This window comes from Strix aluco, chromosome 4 (genome assembly GCF_031877795.1).
Source record: "Strix aluco isolate bStrAlu1 chromosome 4, bStrAlu1.hap1, whole genome shotgun sequence".
NCBI lineage: Eukaryota > Metazoa > Chordata > Aves > Strigiformes > Strigidae > Strix > Strix aluco.
In genome coordinates, this window is record NC_133934.1 from 127,256,527 (window position 1) to 127,274,461 (window position 17,935).

The 17,935-nt window shown below is 42.5% G+C and overlaps 1 protein-coding gene across 13 annotated transcripts in view; it reads right to left on the bottom strand.

The window, feature by feature from the left end:
- The window catches only part of KTN1 (kinectin 1), a 78,909-nt gene that overhangs the window by 32,005 nt on the left and 28,969 nt on the right, over positions 1 to 17,935 (bottom strand). For 11 of the 13 annotated variants that reach the window (XM_074821065.1, XM_074821061.1, XM_074821067.1 and 8 more), the window contains 12 exons: positions 17,144 to 17,311; positions 14,715 to 14,845; positions 12,462 to 12,578; positions 9,706 to 9,846; positions 7,492 to 7,598; positions 5,765 to 5,897; positions 4,653 to 4,740; positions 4,176 to 4,342; positions 3,461 to 3,529; positions 1,609 to 1,646; positions 911 to 1,001; positions 521 to 589 (listed from right to left, as the gene is read on the bottom strand). In XM_074821065.1, the coding sequence (XP_074677166.1) occupies positions 521 to 589; positions 911 to 1,001; positions 1,609 to 1,646; positions 3,461 to 3,529; positions 4,176 to 4,342; positions 4,653 to 4,740; positions 5,765 to 5,897; positions 7,492 to 7,598; positions 9,706 to 9,846; positions 12,462 to 12,578; positions 14,715 to 14,845; positions 17,144 to 17,311 (1,319 nt within the window). The remainder of the gene's footprint in view (positions 1 to 520; positions 590 to 910; positions 1,002 to 1,608; positions 1,647 to 3,460; positions 3,530 to 4,175; positions 4,343 to 4,652; positions 4,741 to 5,764; positions 5,898 to 7,491; positions 7,599 to 9,705; positions 9,847 to 12,461; positions 12,579 to 14,714; positions 14,846 to 17,143; positions 17,312 to 17,935) is intronic. The other 2 variants (XM_074821062.1, XM_074821070.1) reach the window with 1 other exon arrangement.

The following is a 17,935-nucleotide window of genomic DNA, read 5'->3' on the forward strand; positions in this document are numbered from 1 at the left end:
CAAAGGGAAGAAGATCTCCAAGAGGTTCATTTGACAGCCAGGATTATCTCTAATTAAACACTTCATTTTCACCTCTGTAATGAACAAACCACGTAGCAGTAACAGAGGGGCAGCATTTTGTTTGGTTCTAAAAAGATATGTGGTGAAAGAGAGAGGATTGTGTGCTTTTGGGGTTTTTAGACGGATGCTTGTGACCCTTGTATATAAATTCCAGGACTGCATATTCAAATGCAGTTGTGTTCACTCCTGCATGCATGCAAATCTAAACCAAGCAAATTGCTTCAGTAACGTGGATATCCAAGTAAGAAAGATTTTGCTGGTAAAGGAAGGGTAAGAAATAGGCCTCCCACCAGCTGCAGGAACTCCAGGGAATCACGTATTAGCCTGATTCGGTAGCCACACACCTTTAATGTGCTTAAGCACAGCTCGCTTAGAGCCAACCAACCTGCATTTGCATTTATGACAGAATAGGTAGTGGGAAGAGAGTAAAATTAAATATTTAATGAAACAATTATTTTACCTGTTCATTTGTCAGAGCCTGTAACTTCTGTACTTCTGATTTCAGGGATAGGTTCATATTCTGTAAGACCTGAAGGAAGGAGGAAAAGAAATATATTTGAATTTTGCATAGAGACAGTACTTCAGGTAAGTTCACTCTCCAGTGCAAAATATTTCAGTTTACTTTTAGAAGGACTCTAGAGATAATAGCAAGGAAAAACCTCAAGCTTTCTTATCAACAGTTTCCCAGCATCAAGCACTGGTCTTGCCTAGAAGAGCAAAATCAGCACACTTGTAGCGGAAAGAGCTGTTTCTAGACCCAAAGGCAGTTGCCTTGCAGGCTTCATTTTATACACACAGACAATAAGCCTCTCCCTGTATCAGCTGGCATTTACACGTGCTTTTATCATACCTTGAGCTCTTCCTCCTTGTTGGTTAAGTTGGCATGTTCATTGCCTAATGAGTCCTCCATCTGCTTTATCTGTTTGTCCTTTTCTGCAATCCTGCACAGATGAGAAATGACGTATCAGTACCAAAAGATCTTGGATGAAAGCAGCATGTGAAGCATCAGGCTAAACACAAAATACACGCTGGCCCTTAAGTCCAGCTCCTACCCTAAATCCTGCTTGACAGTACACTTTGGGTCCAAAAGCTTTTCCATCCGTTTTAAATGTTGCGTGCTTGCCAAAAACTTATGAGACATTCTCTAGCTCTGAAACACAACTACCACCCCATCTCCCAAAGGAAGAAGTCTCCTGGCACAGCCATATAGCCCAAATATTAAACAGTTCTCATGGTCACACACATTCCTGCACGCTGCACTGATCCCTGTACACAGGCAGCAGTAAACAAGAGAGGAGACATGGCTTTCTGTGTAGCATATAGAGCCACATACAACAGACTCCAAACCTGAGGCCAGACATGGAAGGGAAATCCGCAGGAAGCAGTTTCCCAGCTCCCAAGTCATTCCCATGGCGAGAAGTTAAGAGCACAGACAACAACATTTCCTTCACCAGTCCCTCCCATATGCACAGCACGTGCACAGAGGAAAGGTGGCATGCATTAATAGCCAGTAACACCTCCCAAATACCAGAGGAAATGAATGCTCACACTTTGTGTAGTTCTTCTGCCAGGACTGAAGCTGAGGTCTGCAGAAGGAAAAAAATAAAATAAAATAGCTGAAGGTAAAGCAAGTCAAAGTATCACCTACAGTGAGCCAGGAATAGCATCTGTAAAATTTGTCTAGTTATTTTAAACTCACACAGGATGCTTCCAACTATTCCCTGGCTAAGGAAGATTGAAGGAATACCAGCACATACCAGTGTCCCTTCCCCTTTGGCCTAAGGCAACAGAAAAAAAAACGAACCACCTTATTTGCCCTCTACCAGATTCAAACAAGCCACAGGGACCACCAGCACTTGTCTCCCAAGGATTAAGTGCATTACGGGACATTCTGCTGACAAATCACTCGAATTTAAAAAAAGGAAACCCTGCACAGTGCATCAGGACTTGTGTTAGGAACAGAAACAGCAGCAGCAAACCAGCAAGTGGCATTTTTTCACCCTGCAAAAAACCTCTTCTTATGTGGTCACCTAAAACAGGGCAGGAGAGACCCATCACACTGGTTATCAAGGCATCAAGGGACCTCTGCAGACTGTTTCACAGACAGTTTGGTAGCAGCTGTGGCAGAACTTCCATGTTCATTTTGTGCTTCGGGTACGTGATTCTCCTTATCCAGCCTCACCCTCCCCCAGAATCCTGGATCTCGCAGCGCTTGTGCCCAAGGGACCCTATCGCAGCTCCCATACTGCCTTACCCAGATCACACCACAGAGAACAGCATGGGGGGTGGGGGGGGAAATCAAAAGGGAACAAATAGTTTCAGTCCTCCTTAATGACCAAAACAGTTTCATCAACCCTGATGTCCAGAGTAGTATTCAGTCCAACCTCGCTTCCCCAAAGCGCTATTTTCACACCTACTGTCCACAGTGGAAAAATGGCCACACATTTTCCTGGCCAGTGGGGCTACCCAGGGAAAGCACACACCTCCTTCCAACAGCCCCTTTCTGTAACCCAGAGCTAAAAAGTAAAATTTTGCTAGGGATTTATTTTCAGAACCCTTTTAAAGGGCTGGAGATGAGAGGAGTAGGTCACGAAGATGCTGTAAATCCACAGTGCCTTCTCCTGCACTACTCGCCCCACCCAATGGATTAAAGCACCTCAAGCAAAGCCAGATGACAGATTTTCAGTCTGATGTCGTATTTAATCAAACTGCATCAAGCACATCCATGATTAAAAGAATGCAGCCCCCAACTGCACAGAAACAGTCTCCACTTGTGCCCACAGAAGTTACAGCCTTTGAGCTAATTCCTGTGACCTATATCTACACGGAAGCACCTTCAGCCACTCTGATGTTTTACACAGGGTTTACAATAGAAATCATTTCTCAAAGAAACTAGTCAAACAATTTTAGAAATGAAAAGAACTGAGAAAGGTATTGTGCAGATTTAGTGGTTTTTTGGGTTTTTTTCTTCTGCACAAAAATTATCACTGGAATGAACAAACAGCTTTATATGGGAGATACCAGAAGACTCTGTTTCAAACCCAATGTACAAGGGAAAAGCATGATCAGGTGATTTACAGGAGCACTGCAAAAAGACCAAAGAACCACAAGACAGAATTGTACACATGCAAAGCTACAGAAAAACAAACATTCAAAAAGGTATTCTACCCTTTGGTTACAATTGAAAGCCACTACAGGAGGAAATACGTGGATTTTCCCCCCCCAAAAGGACAGCAGAAGCTTAAGTTTTAAACCAGTTTTCGAATATGAGAAAAGAGGATGCTAAGATCTTTGCTTTCAGCATTACATAACTCATACTCAGCTACAAAAAAAAAAATATGACTTTTAATGAAAATTCACAATTCATGACTACAAAAGAAAGTCTGAGAACATGCTGTACCTGGGCTGCCATTTGTGAATGAAACTTCTGAAGCTGAGCATTCAAAGCATCATTCTGCTCTATCAGCTCCTTGTAAGAGAGCACAGAAAGAAAAGCAGGCTGAGATCTGCAGCTAGTCAACTTTTGCTAGGATTAGCTCTTAGCCATGATTACGTTAGTAAGAACAGTTTAGCATTTACATGTCAGACACTTTTCAAAGACGCTGTTTTTCTCCCCACTAAGATCAACCAGTTTGAGTGGAAACATAAGAACCTGTTCTGTATCAAAAGAAAAATATTCCCTGCCCCACTGTATGCCATTTGGTTTCCCTGAAGCCCTCAAGAGCTATGTCCACACTGCCTCTCACCACCTGATGCCAAGAGAGAGATCACTCCAGAAGAGCTCACGCAAACATCAAAGGTACACAGCCGCTCTTCCAGGGTGTTCCCCAGACCATAGCGTCATTTCACAGCTTGGGAAATTGCCTGGGTCAGCACGTTTTCCTGACTTGCCCGGAGTGCTTCTCAAGTCTGAGATGGCCCCAGACCTCCTCACAGCCCCACACACAAGGTCTCACACTTCATAAGCTGCCAGATGATAGACTGGCACAGTTTTCTAATTCTTTATTCAGTGGGGAAGCTTTACTAAAGTAGCATTTCAAGGATATTACTGTGTTTCCATAGGCACAAAGTGGGAGGAAAAAAACCAAACCCTTAAGGCATTTGAGCAATATTACCTGCACCTGCATTTGCATGGAGTCCTCCGCAGTAGCTCTCTTTTGCTCAGCCTCCATTAACTGCAACATCCTCTGCTCCAGCTGCTGTTTTGACACCATTGTATCAGTAAGTTTACTGTGCAAGCTCTGGATTTCATTGTCTTTGGCCACAAGCTTATTCTGCACATCTGTAGCAGAAATGTCAGGATTTTAATTCAGAAGTAAATATTTAACTTTGGGGGAAATAATTTTTACTGTAAACAGGGAGGCTGATTAGAAGCCTCATTCCAGCAAGCCAAGGTTCAGCTCTCAGCGGCATTCAAACTAAGTGGTATCACAACATACTATTTTCCCAGGGTGCTGAAGCAGTACTGACTTCACCTGAGCTTTAAGCCATTTACTCAAAAATGCCCTTTTTTTACAAATGGCAACAGCCAAATCACTGTAGTAAGCATTATTTGGGAATTCTGTGTTACATGAGAATTTTGTGATACATGCCTTGTTGTGCTGCTTCATGTTCTGCTGTTCTTTTCCTGAGATAAGCCTGGATTTCTTCCCATCTTCTCTCTGCTTCCTGCTGCTGGACCTTCACATTGAAGAGACAGGTGATGAAAAGAAGTTTAACCTTTAATTTATTTTTGAATTCAGAGTGCATCTCTTCAGTGCTATTCCCTAAACATATGGCAATGAAGTAAAATTGTTTCTTGCTTCCATTAGGGCACATCAGAGAGACAGAGTGCCCTGTAATCCTCCTCCTAGAGTAGTTTAGCCTATTAATTTGAAAAGCAAATTGTGAACAGATTTCATTATAGGCTCTTAACAGGATGGTTTCTGTAATATGAAAGTGTAGCATCTTTGCCCTGCAAGTTCAGAATTAACACTAGAAGCCAGACTAGCCACGCATCCCATAAATCTGCACCTAGTAATTAAAACATGTCTCAAGTCTAGATACCAACCCTCCACCTGCAAGGTCTAGAGGCAGGGAGAACGTCTGCTAAGACTTAATTGCAAGTATGAAAAAAATAATTAGCTCTGGATTGGCATCCTCACCTGAAAACACTAGCTTCCTCTTCTGAGAAAAATAAAAGAATATACAAAAGACCTTTTCTTCAAAAGAAGAGAGATGCATCCAGAAGCCAGTCCATTTACATTTTAACTCTTAAAAAAAAAACTATATTTATTTAAAAATTTAAACATACAATTAAGCAAAAGCATGTAGTTTCAAATAAAAATCACACAAGGAGTGTCATCTGGATGAACCACTGCAAAATATCAAATCTTGCTCGAATTGTACACTCATAGAAAGCAAAGTTCAACAGCACTAGTTGTTAAGCTTTTTAAAGATATTTACCTGGAAGGGTAAGTTTCACTTCACAGGACGGTTTGCAATCACTCAAAACCCAGAGTACTGAATAAAACCATTAAATAAGCCCATAGGCTGACTCAGCCTATCTGGTAATAGATACTTGCGCATATAAAGACGACAGAGAGATTTAGTGGTCAGGGAAACAGTAAAGCAATTCTCACGCACCACACATCCCACCCAACTCAGAACTTGGCTCAGATAAAGCCTTGAGCGTAACTCGACAGGCAGAGAAAACCCAAGTCACCTTCAGCTGAGCAACTGCCTGCTCTGCATTCTTCTTCTGGAGCTCCTCTTGCTGTAGCTTACTGCTCTTCTCTCCCAGCTCATTCACCAGCCTAGCATAATCCTGGCGCAGTTTGTTCAGTTCAGCCGACTGCCTAAAAATAAACATTTTCACAGCTTTTTTTTTTTAAACAAGAAGCAAAGGCCATAACAACAGCTACTCAAATATCAACATCAAGTCCTATATTTGCAGCCAGAGGGCTATACTGGGTGGGTTTGCTTTGGGTTTTGTTTGTTTGTTTGTTTTTCACACTGCTTCATCCTAGGAAAGGGATGAGGGTCAGGTACTCTTGGCCATCAGCACAGCACAGCAGCTACAACCCACTGAGTCAGAAACAAAAGGTCAGCAATAAGCCACAAGCATCAGTTCCTTTAAAACATTTGCAAGCTGATGGGCATAATTTGGACAGGCTCATATAAACTAAAGAGGCTCAGCATAAAGCAAGGTCTCACATGGAAATCCGCATGCCTTTCTTCTTCCCATAAAGGATTATTGATCTCAGACTTTCTCAAGACTATTCCTCCTGGACTACTAACTGCACGCATCTCTCTGGCCTATACGTTGCCTCCTGGCCTTGACTTAACTTATGAAGGTATCTGATGCACTCTCTCACTTAGGGAGAGAAGATGCATTTCTCTAGCCCAAGGGAAGAATTTTAAAAGGCTCCCCTTTGTGTCTAAGCAAATAAGAAGCATTTTATTCTTATCTTAAGTTTGCCTCAATTAAGGATTTTAAGATAACTGCCTAAGAGATAATGATACTTCATCTCTACAAATAGGACACTTAAAATCAGGGTATCAGTACCCTTCTCCAAGCTCTTGTTATATCGACCTGCCCTGGCAGGACAGGCGCAGGCAGCAGAACACACCTCTGCTGAGCTGCGCCTGGCAGGGCAGAAGCTGTCAGCAGGAAGGTCCCTACAGAAGCAGCATCTCTGCAAGAACAGTGTAGCCAGAAAAGGAAGATGCTGAGCCCTTTCCAAGTCCTGACAGTGGTTTTGACATTCTAGTCTCCAACAGCAACAAATATCTGAGAGCATATAAATGTCCACTTTGCTTTGTACAGGCAGAAGCCCACTAGCAGCAATTCACCCGTCTGATACACACCTTACGGGGGTGCTCAGCTTTTACCACAATACATACAAGCTTCTCTGCCAGCTCAGGGACAGCTTAAGTCATAACTTACAAAAGACAAAACCTTGAGATGCCTTTTTGTTCCTCCAAACATTTGCAACACCAGCAGATAAATCCAAGGGCCATGCCAGTGGTGTCGTTAACTGTAGGGTGTTAATATTTTTTTCTTATTGCAAGGCTGATTTAGAAATTTAGAGCTGCTGTTTTCCCAAGAGACCAGCTTCAGCACCTCTCCTAAAGCCCCAGGGGAAAGGATACATACCCTGCCAAAAACACTAACTGTGGCTGAGCATTTCTGCACTTCTTTCTGTTAAAGCCTCAGCACCCACTCTCAAAAATCTCAAGCTTCAAACTGATAAAAGACAGTAATCTGTTTGGAAAGCCTTGGCTCAATGCAAATACAAATAGCTCCCTCCCCAGCCCAAAATAACTGTTCATAGTTTAACCACAAATTCAGAAACAGCCAAGGAGATAGAAACAAAAGGAGCAGAAGCCAGAACAACCCTTCAGGGAAGGCTTAAACACACACAGAGCTCCAAGTAGCTGCTAACATACTTGCTCTCCATTTGATTGGTAGAAGTACTGACAGCATCTCTCAGGATACCATTTTCCTGCTTCAGGTGGCTTATTTCTGCCTCCATCTGCTCACGGAGTTGCTGGAACTGATGGGGAAAGAAAGATCGATTCCAAAAAAGATTAAACTAAGGAGCAATAAAAAACTTGTAACAGTAGATAAGATACCACAATAGTTTAAGGAAGTAAAACTAGGTGGATTTTTTGGGAGAGGAACAGCTTTATGTCCTTCCTCACACACCCACTCTTAAATTAAACTGTGCAACTCAGACCTTCTTGCTCAGATAAAAGCACCAGGTTCCTTTTATACCAGTGTATCAATCTATTTATTACAGCAACCTTTTTCGTGTTTGAAAGACTACACAAGTATTACTTAGCACACCAACTGCTCAGCTGTATTACTTTAGGTATTTGTCAATAACTGGAAATTAATATATTATTTTTCCAAAGGGAAATAAAATAAATGTACTGTGAATTAACATTAGAAGTTTACAAAGCCTTTAAATAAAGCAGAAAAAGTATAAAATAAGTAACAGTACACAGGTTATAGCATGTAAACTGCAAAAGGCTAGTCCTCATCTAATATTCTGAAGTCAAGATTATGAAATAGATCCTTTATTTAGGCAATACTATACTTTGATTGCATTTTCAACATGGTTCCAAACCGAGGCAGAAAGAAGCCCTGAGAACCCAAGGCTGCTTCAGAATAGTGCAAACTATATCAAAAGACAGGATTCAAAGGAATAAAAAAAAAGAAAACAGACCCTGCATATGCAGACGACAGCATAGCTGTTCTTACAGCCCAACAGCCTGCTTTGAAAATCCTCGAGCACATGCAGCTATAACGCTTTCTTCCTCTACCAGTGCCAGTCTGTAGATATAGCCAACACCATTTCCAATACCCAGTTTCATCAAATGGCTGACTCACCAATAAGGGTTTTGTATATAAAAAAATCCAAACAAATGTTTACATAACAACCACAGCAGGAGATAGCAGTCACCTCCAGCTCAACACCAACACACACAACAACCCGGTCCTTGGATGTTTGGGGGAGGGTGGGGGTGTCCCATCCCCTCACCTCCCCCCCCCCCCCTTTTTTTTTTTTAATGCCAAGAGATATACAAGATCCCAACAGAAGCAGGGGCACAAATCCCATATAACTGGAAGCTTTGACAATTAAGTTTCTGCTTCTCCGCAATGCTACAGCACATCAGCAGGGGGAGCAGAACCTGAGCACTGGTTCCTCTGCGCATCCTTCCTCCAGCTTTGCCTGCCATAGCAGCAAAAGCCACCCGGTCCTGCCCACATCTCCTTCACCCTCCCCGGCCACCAGTAGGACCCTCTCGTTATGCAGTTGTCTATATAGGTTCAAAGAAAGTTGTCCCTGCTCAGGAGAACAGAGTTCTGCTCCAAAACTGCAGAGATGCTACTCTCCAAAGTGCCGAGACAGAAGATAACAGTATTAAACTGGAAAGTTCCCATGCTGGGCTTGATGCTGTGACATTTATATAGGAAAAAAAATATTAGAATATGAAATTTAAGCACCAAGTTGATATAAAAGGAGCCATTTTTCTTAGTAAACTTTAAGTTAAACTTTTTAATCTGATAAAAAACTCTTCTGAGGTCACTCCATTACAATGAAACTTCAGGACAGAGTAACAAGGGTCTTAAAAATAAGGCAAGTGTCAGCCCTTCAAATATTTTCAACAAAGCACTCTCCCAGGCAATTACATTCCTTGTATACTATGCTATGTTGTCACCCTGTACTACAATTTTCAAAGTTAGATTTATCAGATAGTAAATGATCATCAGCATTAGTGGCTCTCAAGCTGAGTATTTCAATTAGATTTTACATTTTAATTGAGTAAAATTTCAGCAGAATACCACAAAGGAAAAAGTAACTACATCAGATACAGGCTGTCTAGCTAGCACTGGTCTTTTACAGACTGCAAAAGTCGCCTATGAGAACACATTTGTCTTTTAAGTCAAGAAACTGTCACAAAGTCTCCCATCCCCATGCAGATGTGTTACCCCCAGCTACCAGCACACTGCATTCAAGGCTCAGGGTGACTAGTGAAGCCCATTTCTGTGTGAGCAAGCAACAAATGCTGCACCCTGGCTAAATCAACGACTTCTCAGCACTGATCTGCTTGTGCATGAACGTCAACTCAAACAGTTTTAGGTAAAGCACTTACCTTTATCTTCATCTGCTGAGATTCTTGGTAGCTAACATGTATTTTACTCTGAAAAGTGCCGTGCTCCTTTTCTAGGGCGTTGATACGCTCTCGCATTTTCGCTGTAAGCAAGCCGTTTCTCTCCTTTTCTGCAACCAGCTCCTTGGGTGAGAGTGAAAGTAAAAAGGAAAATAAGTCATCTACTGCTCTTCTCTACAGTCTAATAGTTAGTGTTTTAAGATAACTAAAAACATAGCAAGTGTGCATCAAACCAAAGTCAGCAGCAATCTTCACTCAGAGAAATTACAGCGTTAGACCTGACCAAATTTCCAGCACCTTCATGAGGTTTTAGTATCAGCATACTTTCACATTTATTAAAAAGGTTTGCCAATTTAAACACTGATCTTCTGTTGTCTCAGAAGAGCTGGAGTCTTACTTCTATTGAGTTTGGCCAAATGACACAGAATCCTAACAATTAAAATCGCAGATATCACACAAGGCAGAGCTTAGATCTTCATCCCAAATTTAGCAAAACAGAAGAACGTAGGTAAAGAACAGTGGCAAAACAACAGAGCGTTCTAGAGCAAATAATTGCTTTGTAGCAGGTTGTAAAGCCAAACGTTTTGCCAGAGGAGATGGGGTATTAGTACCCAGCAACAGCCTGAGAGGCCCTGAATCCCACCATCATGATGCTATATTATAGCTTTCAAATGAAAATACACATTGCTATTTAGATAAATCATTTATTAGCCAGTAACTCAACCCAGACACCTGAGATTCATAGAGCTACTCCTCTGCAACATAAATGCACTTGCTGTAGTAAGCAAAAACATTAAGTGCAGCTTTCAGCAAGCTCCCATCACAGAATGAGATATTTGTACTATCTAAGCTTCAGGTATCTCCAGCTACACAGCACAGCACGCAGCTCCTTACAGTGCCAAGGAGCCCTGACATATAATTTAAGTCCTCTAAATTATTAGCCTGAATACCCTCCATCTCTACCATCCAGTAATTATAGCTTTTCCCACATTTTAATTTAAATAAAAGCTATTCTCTCTTTTAGATCCAACTTACTGGCTTCAGGAGGCTGCTCCTTCAGAATGAATTAAATGACACGAGTTCCCAAGCCCATGTTCATGAAGGCATTTAGGAACCTGACTCACACCAGAAGTTTTAAGTTAGTTCTGCAAATACAGTGTAAAAGCTCGATACAAAGCCTTCTCCGTGTTATATTTGCATCTGCTAAGGCACAACAAAAAGAAGGGCACCAGGACATACTGCAGTTTCCTTCTATCCCTCCACCAATTCCACCATCCATCCGCAGTCCTCACTAACTTAGCCACCCTGTCACGGCAGTGCCAGAGATCCCGGGAAGATTAACTTTCACCTAGCTTGTGTTTTGCCAAATACCTCTGAGGTCAGGCACCTCTCGCTCTCATTTATCCTCTCCAGTTATCATCTTTATCAACACCCTTGCAGGAACATCTCTGCACCTCACAGTCCCTCCGTAGCTTTTGGCAGTGTTTTCAGAGAAACACGTTAATTAGAAGATAAGAGCTTCTTGTCAGTCAAGCTGAGCTTTTCCCTTGTTTATCCTGATACTTCAGCACTGCGGCAACTTTGCTTTTACCCATCTTCTCGCAGCTTTCAGGAACGCCCGTTTATTTCTCCTTCTCCCTTCCCTCTCCCAATCCAGACAGCAAAAACCCCCTATGACCCCTACTCCTCCACAGCTCCTGCCTGCCTTCACAAGCATCACTTTGCAGATGTTTCTTCCCAACCACATCAGCTTCCCTCACACCCAGGCTCCTTCACACATTCCCTCTGCTTCTTCAGCAGCAGACGCCTCCCCCTTTCATTCTGCAATACCGAGCCAGTTTCTTTTTCCCTGCCAAACACATCACAAGTCCCTTCTCCCTAGTTACATATTGTGTCCCAAACCTCTTGATCCCACCGCAGATGCACCTGTGCCCTGCCAGGAGCTCACACAATACCCTTCTTCCCTTCTCATCTCTAAGGCTCCCAACTCCTGTGTCCTCTGGCCACTCTGCTCCCATCTTTAGCCACCCAGCTTTCTGTGCCCGACTTTCACCCCGCAACACGATCTTCCTGAGCCTGATGTCCATGTGCTTCCAAACTAGCCAAAACAGAATCCTCCCCCCAAAAGGCTTCAAATTCACTCCGTATCTGCCTAATTATTTGTTCTACCGTAACTGCTTTCCTCTGAAAGCTTCACCAAAAAAAATGAAGTCAAGTTTCATACTAGTCTTGACAGTTGTGCATCAGCATCCCTGTAAGCCTAAAGCAATCAGAGCTGCAGCTCCAGGGGCTAAGCAGGCAGTCTACACTTTCTGTAGCTCCCTTCTTGAAGAAAACTGATGATTGTTGTGCCCAGAAGCACACAAGCATGTGAATGCTAGAATATGTACCAAATTAAAACTGCGATGCAGAAAAGGTGTTTAATATTTGCATCCACAGAACCATCTTATACTCATGAAGGAAGTGTTTTTAAAGTAACCTTCTGAAAAGAAAAACAGTCTCAGCTTAAAAGTCTCAGTAAATGAACTCTCTGGAAAAACTACTGGAAAATAACTCTGCATAAATACATTAATAGCATCATAAAACCAAACATAGTGTCTCAGTAAGCTTTCCCAATATACAAAACTCCACCTTTCAGTTTATACTAAGCTCAGTAAACCAGCATTTGCTGGCTGCTAGTCCTACAAGCCGCTGCTCCTCTCCCACAGCTCTCTACACCTGAACCTCTTTATATTTACCTGGGTTAGCTGCTTGCACTGCTCCTTCGCAACGGCTGCCTCCTCCTTCATCGCAGCAAGCATTTTCTCTTTGTCTTGTAGCTGATGTACAGCTGCAGCCGACTCAGCCTTGCTGGCCTGCAGCAAAAAAGTACAGAAAAATTATCATACACACCAGAAGTACTTGCAGAGCATGCTAGCAGGCAGCAGAGCAAACTTGAGGAAAAAACACTCCCTCCTGCCCCCAAATCGTCTGTCTGCATGGCATACATGGCACCACCAGTACCCAATTCTGCTGCTAATGGATCCTGCAGCACCGATTTCATTAGACAAGGAAATGCATTTTCAAACGCACTGAAACCAATTATGAGAATAAATGGGCTCTTAAGGTGCTTCCACATTGGAAGAGAGCTGCTGTGGTGGCACTGGGGAAAACAATGAACACCCATTAAGAGAAATAAAGGAAAACGACGCAGAGATGCTGAATCATTCAATAATTGAGGTTGGAAGGGACTTCCAAGATCGCCTGGTCCAACCCATGCTCAAAGCAAATCCAACAAACTTCATCTCTTGAAGTATCTTGCTACAAAGGAACGCTCATCTGGTCTCTCCTTCCACTTCACAGGAGAGCCTCCAGTTGACATAATTACGCTTCTGCTGGCATACTGACACGGAAAGTTTCAGAGATACTACAGGGAACAGAACAACAGAAACAATGCCCACAGTCCTGCCACTTGTATACTGGTCCTAAAAATGAAATAACTGCAGTAAGGGGCAAACCTTCTAAACGTTTGTGCTCATACTTCACTCAATGAAGTCTGATAACTGAAGCAGCAAAGAAGTGTCAGGCCTATAAATGGACTCCGAATTTGTCTGGAAGTTCTTTAGTTGTACTGTGTATGTATGCAGTATGAAAACACACTGTCAATGTCTTTCATGAGCAAGAAAAAAATACAGTAGAAAAAATTTGTAGAAAAACATTCACATTTCCATCTACAGAAACTTACATTTTTTGTTGTATACAAACCCAAGAACCCATTTTGATCCTAGCTGTTTAGCTTTAAAACACCAAACCTTCCTTTAAAATAAAAATACAGCCAGCAAGCTGGCTGCTGTTCCAAATAAAACAAGCAGTACCATTGCAAGCGTACCGCTATTGGGTTTTCAGTCAAGCACTGAAACAAGTGCCCAGAAAGAATGCGAAGTCTCTGTCCTTGGAGGTTTTCAAGATTCAGCTGGACAAATCCCTGAGCAACTTGCTCTAAATTCAACGTTGAACCTATTCTGAGCAGGTGGTTGGACTGCATGACCTCCTGAAGTCCCTTCCAACCCAAATTGTGTGATATGTTACTATATTGCATTAACTGAATTGACACATATCCAGTTCTGCATTTCTGTTCTGGTACCATATTTGCAGAAAAATACAGAACTGCAAGACTTCAAGTGTGACAAACAGGATGTTACGAGCACAAAGTGACAATCCTAATGAGTCATGGGAGGGAGGAGTAGATATTTGTAAGATATTGGGACCTCACCATTCTCTTCTGTCTTAATACAAAAATGAAAAGAGAACTGCCAAGCACTGGCACAGGTTGCCCAGAGGAGTTGTGCAGCCTCAGTCCCTGAAGTTTTCAAGCCAGACTGGATAAAGCCCTGAGCAGTGTGGGCTGACCTCAAGACCTGGCCCTGCTTTGAGTAGGAGGTTGGACTACAGACCCCCTGAGGCCCCTTCCAAATCTGAACTGCCCTACAATCCTATGAAAAATATCCAAAGCAGTCAGCAGACTAGAATGTATGGACTTGTAAGACAGAGACTTGCAAGACACAGAATTAGCTTGTCAAGTGCACAGCCACAGCAGCTTTTTCTTAATTTCTGCTACAATTTATCCTATTTACACATTTGCAAAAGATCACTCCTGAAAAGTCAGTCACCTGATAAGCCTTCCCCCATGCCCACACACACACACATCAGCTGCAGCAGCAGTCCTACGTTATATACCTTATTCTCCATGGTTATGTCTGCTCTTTAGGAGCGGTCAAAAGCCATCAGCCTGTCTAGCCAGCCCATGGGATGGCAGATGGCAGCACACAGACATCTGACAACTGCTTTCTGCATGCAAAGCAAGCACAGACCAGCTGGAGAAAAGAGTCTTCCAAAGACAGAAAGTACAAATCACAACAGAACATCGATATAGCTAATTTGACAGCATCTCTTCAAATTTCTGCTTATTTAATAGTCTTGTCTCCCCCCTCCCCACCCCCCGCATCATTCACCTTTTGCAAGACATCATGAATTGCACCGGATTTTTCCTTTAAGACCTCCACTACGCAACGGGCCTCATCTTCAGTGAAGATCATATTCTTCATGGCCATTACAAAGTCTTTAAATTTTACTTCAGCATTCTCTGCAACACAGAAGGGAGAATATATTTACTTTGGACTCCATACAGAATTATTTATTTTGCCTCGAAACAGCATGTGATGGGGTATCATCATGCATTATATTTAATTTCAGTTTGAAATGCCAAGTAGTAAAAGGTCATGAACATTCAGCAAAAACAACATATCTCTGATTTAAATCCGATAACAATGCGCCAGCTGACAGTTTTGGGAAAAAAATCCCACCACTTTGTTTGTACAGTTGGTAACATTTATAGTGTTACTAGCAAGAAGACAAAGCATAACACAGATTTTGGAGAAAAAATAGCAGGAATGTGAAAACTTGAAGAGTCCTTTCTAGTGTATTATGACAGTAATTCAAACTGAGCTCTCAATTTAAAGGACAGCCTGGCTCCACAAGCAATATGCAAATGACAAGATAATGAATTTAAGAACTGGCACATTTCTGATTACAATATACGGAAACCAGAAAAATATTCCCTCAGTCTAAGTTTGGAAATGAACTACTGCTAAATGAGTTCAGCAGTAGGAAGATAAATCTGTAAGTGTTTAAAAAGACACAAACAAGGAAACACAATTCAACACAACTATGCTCTTACAGGAACAACAAAAAAACATTTGGTGCATAAAAAAACAGGCTGCATGTACGTAGGTCATTAGGTGGCCCCCTAACTTAAGTAAATGGAAGCACAAGACCAAGGCATCCAGTATCTGTCAATCACCGGTGCACAAAAGTATGTGAAGGGACTGGAGAGAAAAAAAGAGGATAAAGCTTAAAAGTGATGCTTGGTTCAGAAAGTGTCCCAGAGCTTATGGAGAACTGTCCAGGTCTCTCACCACAGGTGCTAAACATGCCATTGAAACCAAGCCACACCTCAAACTCAAACCTCTCCAGTTTGAAAAATAAATGAAGAACAAAAAAGTAATACTAAGCCTAAGAGAAATTATCGAGCATAAAAGCAGATCACTGAACAACAGAGTGCAGGGAGATGGGGGGAAAGTGCTGAGAAATCCGAGCACACTCTCTCCTAGCCTAAATCTCCTAGTCTTGGCCACAGACTTTTCAGCTCACATCACTGCAGCACTGACATCATCAATGACGCTGTTACCAGGAATATGCCAAAATCCCAAGACCCCAGTCCAGTTAGCCAGGAGTCTATGGCAGCTTGGCCTGGACCAGCCAGAGCCCTGTGCTCCCTGAAGACAGGAAGACCTTGCCCTTGCATCCAAGAAGCTTATAATTAGAATAGGGGAAGATTTCTATATCGGGAGGGCAAATCCCAGCTGACACAGAAGAATTAGGAGCTCATATAGAAGGTTACAGCTTGCAAAGGAAATGAGAAGGGACGAGTACATGAGAGGCTTTGATGCTGCAGAGCAGTAACACACAGCCACCGAGTTAGAAGCTCAGGAGGAGTCTCGGGCAAGTGGGAATCCAATGTAGATACCTCACAGAATTGCCTGGAAGCTTTCAAGTGAGCATTTTAGAAGTCTAAAAAGAGGGTACCAAGCAATGCAGTGAGTGACCAGGCAGACAATGTTGGAGAGCCAGCCTTCTGCACAAACCTGAGCAGGGAATCACTGCTCAGTCACTCGGCTTCTCCTCTCTGGCTGCCCACCAATTTGAGGGTCTCAGCTCATGGCTCAGTAAGCCTGGCATGCTTTCAGCAGGTCAGTGGCCTATTTAAAGTTTAAAGGTGGGATACAATGCTCATGAATCACTCCAGGCCTCTGCGGGAGAGCATGAAGGAAGCTCCCCTGTCCCAACCAATTCCAACTGCATTGAAAGGAAAATTCAAACTCTTTCTGGAAACCACCAGACTATCTCCACTACTCAGGTAACTCCGTGCTGCGCTCCGAGACGCGCTCTGGCTGGTCAGCCCCAGCTGCCTCCATGAACGGGCGTACAGGCTGCACTCCCAGTCTCAGACTCCAGCAGCCCGTGCTGAAAGCTCTTGGTTTAGAGTTCATCACTGTTAGCGATGCCTGAACTATCTACTGTAAACTAGCTCGCATGCATCTGTGTGGTCTGTGATCACCCGTTTGCTCACTGCGAGGACACAAAAGCCTACAGTCAGCATTAAAAGGATTCAGATGGCACAAAGCTCTCTCAACAGTGCCAAAGACAGGGGAGAAACGAGTACAGACAAGAACAAACAAGTGTCCTGTAGCCACAAATGTTTTCTTCAAATCACTTCTTCCTCTTAAGAGAGGATTCCCCTGCCCACATACACAGCATGTTTTCCCTGTTCAGGTTTGCAAGCAGGCTACACCAGAGACAGACTGTATTATCACTTTCTTACCTTTATCCGTTTCATTCTTCAGTTTCTTGCCGCTGCTCTTCTGGATCCCCTCATTCACGGTTTGTTTTGCTACTTCAACCGCTTCTCGCTTTTCCAAAGTGGCAGTGTCTGAATTATCCATCAAAGGAATATAAGTAGTTGCTTGAATAAGAGGTTCATCCACCAAAACTGTAATCAAAAGTCCACAGGATGGGTTATAGCTTTGTAATAATTAATGTCAACATTTTTAGAAAAGGTGCATAACATATTAGAGAGTTGGATTAAATCATCCCTAACCCCAATAGTTAGTTATACTGTCTATTTCTATTACCCTTCACAGCTTAACTCATTAAAGCTCTTCAGGTAAGTTCATTAAATAAAGGTCTCTAAAGCATAGTAATTTAATAGCTTCAATTAAATTTCAATTTCCAAAGCTGCCTTTTGTCATTTTAACAAGTGGCAGAGAAGAAACTTTACGTTTTGACTTTCATTTCACTTTAATGAGAAAGTTGCACATAGCATCAATGAGACCGGTTTACTTGTGGCTGCATATGAAATCACTGAGCATCCCTGAAGTATGAGCAAAGTCTTTTGTCTCTGTTCTGTTAAAATCAGGTACCTTACTGCCAGCATTTTCACCCAGATTACATCACCTGTGAACTAAACCATTTAGGCAGAATGTGTGGTAGGGACAGCAATCAAGCTTATTTCACATGCAGACTCAGCTGCACTTAATGAAGATATCTCATCTGTCAGAGCAGGCTTTAAGCATCATTAATATTCAGAGAGGTACCCAGAGGTACTGACCGACCT